A 6,836-nucleotide genomic window follows, 5' to 3' on the forward strand; every position below is an offset into this window, starting at 1 on the left:
TTTTTAAGCAAAAAATAAAATGAATAATTTTTTATTTTTTGAAAATTACGGAGAACGAAATTCTGGAATCCTTTTTTGGCCGAAATAAAATTCTTAAAGTTTACAAACATTGTAATTTTTCGCGATCCATAAAAAAAACAAAAAGATTCTTTTTCTGCCGCAACAAACAATCCCTACCATTCATTACGGATCTGTAGTTGTCCACCACAAGCAAACATCGAATTGACAGCTAACCAATTAGCAAGCAAATCAAAGGGTTCAAAGGTTAGTTTACCATAACACACGTTGCTAAAAGAAATATTTTCCCAAATTTCAAAATAACAAGGGTAAAAAGGAAAACTCTGTCAAAATACAGACCGACTCTATTTCGATCTATACAAGGACACGCGCATCAAATTTTAGCCGTCAATCTCTAATCTTAAAAATCTAACCGTCCAGAGATTCATCTCATCTCCTATAAAAGCAACCATCAGCCTCCTTGTTCTAGAAAATTAAACGTTTCCAGATCTCGGAAACTCGAATCTGAAAATAGGGGAAAGGGTTTTGAAAGCAATTAATGTAATTTTTTGGTTTTAGATTGAATAACAGAAAAAAAAAAAAAAAAGAAAAAGAAGGAAAAGAAATTAACGGATCAATAACTCGTTTGAATCTTGCGACAAATTTCAATTCTTGAACTGAAAAATTAGGGTTTCGGTTTTCTTTTTAGATTTCTTTGATTTCGTTTCTTTTGTTTTTGAAAGAATAAAATGAATGATCAGTCTCAGATGATGAATCAGCCACCGCAAATGATGATGAAGCCTGTCCAGGTACAAGTTTCGGTTCAGTCGCAGATGATGAATCAGTCTCATCAGTTAATGGTGGCGGCGGCTCACTCTCAGGCGATGAACCAATTGGTGGCGTCTCAGTCGCAGCCGATGAGCTCTGGTCCTCAGATGATGACTCTGCTACCTCCTCAGATGATGTCGAATCGAAGCTACAAGCCTTGGCAATCTCAGGACCCAAACCCTATCCCTAACAAGAAATTCCCTTCTTTCAATCGTAATAACAATTGGAAGGGCAAAAAGGTTTCCGCCGGTAAAGATTATAGAAAGTTCGATAATAAGCCTTTACCCATGGGTTCTGTTTCTTCTATTTCTTCTGTTTCCTGTGCTTCCGGTATTAATACTCAAGGGTACAAACCTCCAACTCTTAACGAGCTCCAATCTCAGAATCGCTTAAAGGCCAGGAAATTCTACACCAACAAGAAGAAATTCAATAACAACAACAACAACCGGTTTGCTCCTTACGCGCCGCGGAATACGACTTCTTTTATAATCCGAGCGAAAAAATCAGGTGGGATAGCGTCCTTGGTGTCGCCATGTCCGGTGACGCCTGCGGTTCTTCCTACGCCAATATTTTCACCGTCGAGGGAGGTTTTGGGTGATATGGCCAAGGAAGAATGGGGCGTGGATGGTTATGGGTCTATGAAAGGATTGATCTGGCTTCGATCACCGGAAGCTGGTCATGATGATGAGGAAGATGAGGACGGGGGAAATGGTGGGGGATCGAGTGAGAGTGATGTGGAAGAACACGTGGAAGTGGAGAGGAGATTGGACCATGATTTGAGTAGGTTTGAGATGATATATCCAAGTCATGGAGGTGATTATAACAATGTTTTGGAGAATAGAGTGGATGATCAAGATACCCATATAGCCCAATTGGCAGAAGAGAATTTGACATTAAAGGAAAGGTTGTTTTTGATGGAGAGGGAATTGGGGGATTTGAGGAGGAGGTTACAGTTTTTAGAGAGGCAGAGTCAGGTATTGGAAGATTTTAATGAGGAGGTTGTGGAGAATGGGTCTGATAACGAGATTGAGGGTAGTGGTTCTGATGTTAGGGTGGTTACTGATGCTGCTGATCGTAATAATGTGGAAATGGTTGATTTTGCTGCTGGAAATAGTAGAGATGTTGTTGTTGTCATGGAGAAGGATAATAATGATGGAATGCCTTGTAATGAAGGTCTGAGGGATGATTGTATGAATGAGATTGTTGCAGAAGATGATGTTGCAAGAGAAGATAAGGCAAAGAATGAAGGAAGAGGGAGTGACGAATTAAAGGTTCAAGTTTTGGGGGAGATTGTTGCAGAAGATGATGGTGCAAGAGAAGATAAGCTAAAACAGGAAGGAAGAGGTAGTAACGAATTAAAGGGTCAACTTTTGAGGGAGGAAATAGTTGGAGACAAGGAAAATGAGGCCAAGGGTGATGAAGCAAGAGGCAGTGAGCTTGTGGGGGAGAAGAAGGTTGTCGAAGAAGAGAAAGATGGGTGGAGGTGTGAAGAAGCTAGGAATGAGGCAGCTGACGACAATGAAACAAAGAATGAGAAGTGCACTTGTGAAGTACAGTGACCAGTTTAACTGTACCACATTGATGTAAGTATTCTCTCTGATCGATGGTGCTTGGGAATCTTTTGATTATGGTTATTGAAACGTGCAACTCTGGATATATGCGGCCTAAGTAGATTTAATGTAGTACAGTTCTTAATATTCTATTTCATTCTGTTAGTTTGAGAGGGAAAAGAGAGATGGATGAATCGGCTTTGTCGTTCTTTCTCTGCCCTCGTATTAGTCAGAAAGTAGGCATAATTTCCAGCTTCCTTTTTTCTTTTCTTTATGTTTTTTGTTTGCAAAGGGATAACAAATTGGGGGGAGGGGGGGGGGGGGGGGGTCGTATTTTGTTTAGCTGGTAGAGGGTTATCCACGAAGGTTGTTTTTATTTCAGCCATATATTTGTATTGATTCTAACTTCTTTAAAGTTTGAAAAAGAACCTTCTAGTGTGTAAGGTAAATTTGTGACTGATGTAATTGCATTTCTTTTGCTTAATGTCCTAAAACTTCTTTACATATATATTTATCTGTTTATGAGCCTATGTACTTGTATCTTTCTTGAAAGTATTCATGTTTGATTCATTTGGGTCATTCTCTTTTCCTTTTTCTATATTAACAAACTTATTGCGAAATTAATTTTCCTTCTTTTAGGATTCATATGTGGTATTCTGGTTATATTTTAAATTGACATAGTTGACATCTAATTGGCTGGTCCTCTGCCTATATCACAAGAGTTTTTTTAAGAATTATGATCAGCATGCAAAACTTCACTCCACATCATATGGGAAAATTTCCACTTGTAATCTATGCTTGTTTGTGTGCGCGTGTGCGTGTTTGTGTGTGTGTATATATATCTATATATGTATATGCGAAAAGGAGAACATATTTGTTACGTTTTGATTCTTATTTTGATATTGCTGAACTTGGGTAGTGGGATTTGTTGCTGTGAGATGGTGTGCTTCTCTGCTAATTGGTTAATTTGTTTTACGATATGGGTAATTGTTGTACAACCTATTGCATATCTTTGTGTACATTTATCTTGTAGATAGTTCATAGTGTAGCACTAAAAATGATCAAATCTGGCAGCCAAGAATCATAATGGAAGAAAAGGTGGTCTCATATATGTCTAATTTTCTGAACTGATGAAAGGAATAGTTGTCATTGTGTTTTATAGGGGAGGCTGATAAGGGCTGATTGATTATGTACACAATCTTATCTGGTTAACTGCCTGGAATACTCAATCAATTGGTCTCTTGTTGATTTTATGTATGGATGGGCTTATTCATGTTAGGACTCGTTAACCATGTTCAACCTTCCCTTTCATCAGAGTCTTCCCAGATGGAAGAGGTGAGATGAAAGGTGGAAAGACTTTGGCTTCACTGGGGCAATTAGATGGCCCTACCTTTCCTTTGAGCATATACAGCTGTGGGCAGATGTACAATCTAGTTCTCAAGTATTTTTGGGAATGGCTGACAACTAGGATGGAGAATCTTTACGGATTGCAGGTGTCGGAACTGAAATGGTAAAACCTGAATATTGGCCAGTGTAGCAGCTTCTTCAGTTGCATCAGCCGTGAAATCCTCTTACCGGGAGCGGCTGCAAAGTTTGGAGGTTTAGTTTCCACTTGTTATAACTGGTTATTGAAGTTGTACCCAGTTATGGTTTTGAGACCATGAGATAATATGTCTAATTGTGAAATTGGTGTCAATCTCTGGAGGAATGGATTAATGCGAATGAGTTTAATACAGAAAGAAGAGTAGTTTACCATGACCGCCAGAGCTTTATGGATGAGCAATGTGCATGTATTGGGTGAAGGCTTGATATTCCTTTGCATTTTAAGTGATTAATATGGTTTCAATTCAAGACACTGTGTATTAATTATCCATTTTCCATTCAGCCAACTGCTTCGCACTGGCTTGTTCAAAGTAGTTCATATAGCTTAGCAAAATGGAAATTAACCAATCTCAAATTTAACACACGATAACTACTAAATTACTCATCAACCAATTTGAGTTTTGAGTTTGGTTCCATAGATTTGGTTAACTCGGATAAAATAAAAAAATTGTACATTTCAAATATTATATTTTTACCAATTCACTTTTTTATAAAATATTAAATATATTTTTAAAAAATTGATTAGGTTTACCCGTTTTATTTATAACTAAATAATAAATAAGTTTTGAGTATTCATCGAATTTAATTGATAAGTAACACTCATTGTTTACTCATATTAACAAATACAAATAAAATAGTAAAAAATTATATATTTTATTCAATTTTATTGACTATTATTTTATCACTTTTATCATTATTATAATGTATAGATTCGTAGATCTATCGTTAGATAAATTTTAAGAGTCGTTTTCAATTTTTTTTGTTTAGGTGTGATTGATCGCTTGATCGAATCTATCTTATTTAAAGAGAAATCTTAAAGTTAATTTAGATATCTTTAAATAATAAATTTTAATTCATGAAACTAAATTTTATGTTCGGGAGTATGGTTATGTGTGAAAAAATTTATAACATCCTTATAGTATTTATCTAGAGGATCGTACCGATTTGATTTTAGATTATACAAGCCTTGAATATGTTTGTAATTTACCAAAAAATTTAATATTGAAAATTAGTCTTAAAATTATCTCAATAATTTGGTAATAATTTAAGATAATTTTTTCACTTCAGGAGTATTCATGAATATTAGTGTCTCACTATGAAGAGGCTTCATCATCAGATTTAGTAATATATTTTATTCAAGAAAATTAGTAAAATCTTTCAATAATTTAATAAGATTTACTAAGGTAGATCTCTCAATAATTTGGTAAGATTTTATTTAAAAATATTTAAAAAAATTTTATGCTTTTGAGAAAGTTCATTAAATCTCATAATAGTTTGATAAGGCTTAATATATAAAGTAATCTTCCGATAGTTTGGTAAGATAAAAATTATTTTTTTATTTTTTTAAAAATTTATTTATAAAATTTTTCAATAGTTTGGTGGATTTCAAAAAATTTAAATTCATGAAAATTTTTCAATAGTTTAGTATGATTCATGAATTTATTTGAAAAGATTTTTTAAATTTTTTATTTAGTTTTCCAAAAATAAAAATGAATTTTCATAAAATATTTAATAAATAATAAAAATTAGTAAAATAAAGAAAATTGAAAATAAAATAAAAAACTAAAAATATCAAATAAATAAAAATTAAAATTAAAATAGAAAAAAAAGACCTGGATCTAGTTGGATCAAAGCACAGGTTGACATGCAAGTCAACGAGTCACGCGTAGGTTTGGAACCTTCAAAATGGTATCATTTTGGGAGGCTATAAAAGCCATACTCTTTAGTATTTTCTCAGAAGTTCCTTACTCTCTCTCTCTTTCTAGCACCGAAACCCTCTGACCTCTTTTTTAAAAAACCCAAGAACACTGTCAGAAAGTGGTAAAATTTCACTAGTTTTTAAAAAGTTGCTAGAATCCCGCCAAAAAATTCAAATCTTGCCAAAAAATTTAATCAAAAAATTCAAAGTTCATCCCAAAAACTCAAATTTTTCAAAAAAATCTTAGATTTTCCTAGATTTTCTTAAAACGCTTCGAAAACCTTCTAGAACTTCAATCTAGGCTCTAGAAACCTAAATCCAAACCCATAATTCTCAAGAAATTTTAAAATTGAAATCCAGAAACTCTAATACCCAGAAACCTATTTTCAGAGATGCAATAACCAGATTTTTTTCACCAATATCCCCGTTCCAAAAATCAATCCCTAAGTTAACCATATATTGTTCCTTTGGTCCTTTGTTCGATTTATAGCGATCATTTGGAGACTTTTTACGGATTGAATAGAACCAATCCAAGCTTGAATCCTAGGATTGGATTTTGTTCGGGCATGATTCTAGGCTGAGTTTTTGCTAATTTACCTGGATTGAATCACTATAAGAAAATAGAAGATTAGTGATAGTTTTGTAGCAACGTTTCACTTACAAACGCCGCTAACTTCTGTGTTTTTATAAAACATAAGAGGTTTATTATCAAAACATCACTAAATATTCAAATAGCGACATTTTTACTTATAAACGCCACCCAAGACTTGATATTAGCTATTTATCGACTAAAATGCTTTAAATAATCCTGTCTTAAAATTTTGAGTAAATACTAAAGGCATTTTTGGCAGAAAATAGCTTGAAGAATCCGGGTAAAAAAATTGATAGGGGATTACTGAAGGTATTTTTGACAGACAACGCCTTGAATAATTTCCCTCATAAAAAAATGTATGCGATTATGGAAGACCTTTTCTGTAAGAAACACCTTTAATAATTCCACAAAAAATTTTCACAAGATTATTGAAGGCATTTTTGGTCAAAAATGCCTTTAATAGATATCCTATCAAAATTTAAAGATCATATGGTTATTAACCATAAGGTAGTAGGTTCGGTTCCTCCCTTTAGCCTTTTTTGAGTTTTGAAGGGATTATTTATAATGG

General features: G+C 33.9%; 1 protein-coding gene across 5 annotated transcripts; it reads left to right on the top strand.

Annotated features, from left to right (window-relative positions):
• Positions 1-278: 278 nt before the first annotated feature.
• On the top strand, positions 279-4,226 carry LOC111302775 (uncharacterized). Of its 5 annotated transcripts, none has more exons than XM_022898593.2 (2): positions 279-2,408; positions 3,519-4,226. In XM_022898593.2, the coding sequence occupies exon 1, from the start codon at positions 747-749 to the stop codon at positions 2,382-2,384; it is 1,638 nt and encodes a 545-aa protein (XP_022754328.2). In that variant the 5' UTR covers positions 279-746; the 3' UTR covers positions 2,385-2,408; positions 3,519-4,226. The 5 variants fall into 5 exon arrangements, with proteins under 5 accessions (XP_022754328.2, XP_022754329.2, XP_022754331.2 ...); XM_022898594.2 differs by having other exon boundaries at positions 486-2,408; positions 3,538-4,226; XM_022898596.2 differs by having other exon boundaries at positions 486-2,408; positions 3,691-4,226.
• The last annotated feature ends 2,610 nt before the right edge of the window (positions 4,227-6,836 follow it).

The sequence above is a fragment of the Durio zibethinus genome, chromosome 13 (genome assembly GCF_047325235.1).
Source record: "Durio zibethinus cultivar Kanyao isolate XHJ-2024 chromosome 13, ASM4732523v1, whole genome shotgun sequence".
Classification (NCBI taxonomy): Eukaryota; Viridiplantae; Streptophyta; class Magnoliopsida; order Malvales; family Malvaceae; genus Durio; species Durio zibethinus.

Coding starts and splice junctions, on each gene's coding strand:
- LOC111302775 (XM_022898593.2), top strand. CDS start 747: ATGAATGATCAGTCTCAGATGATGAATCAGCCACCGCAAATGATGATG.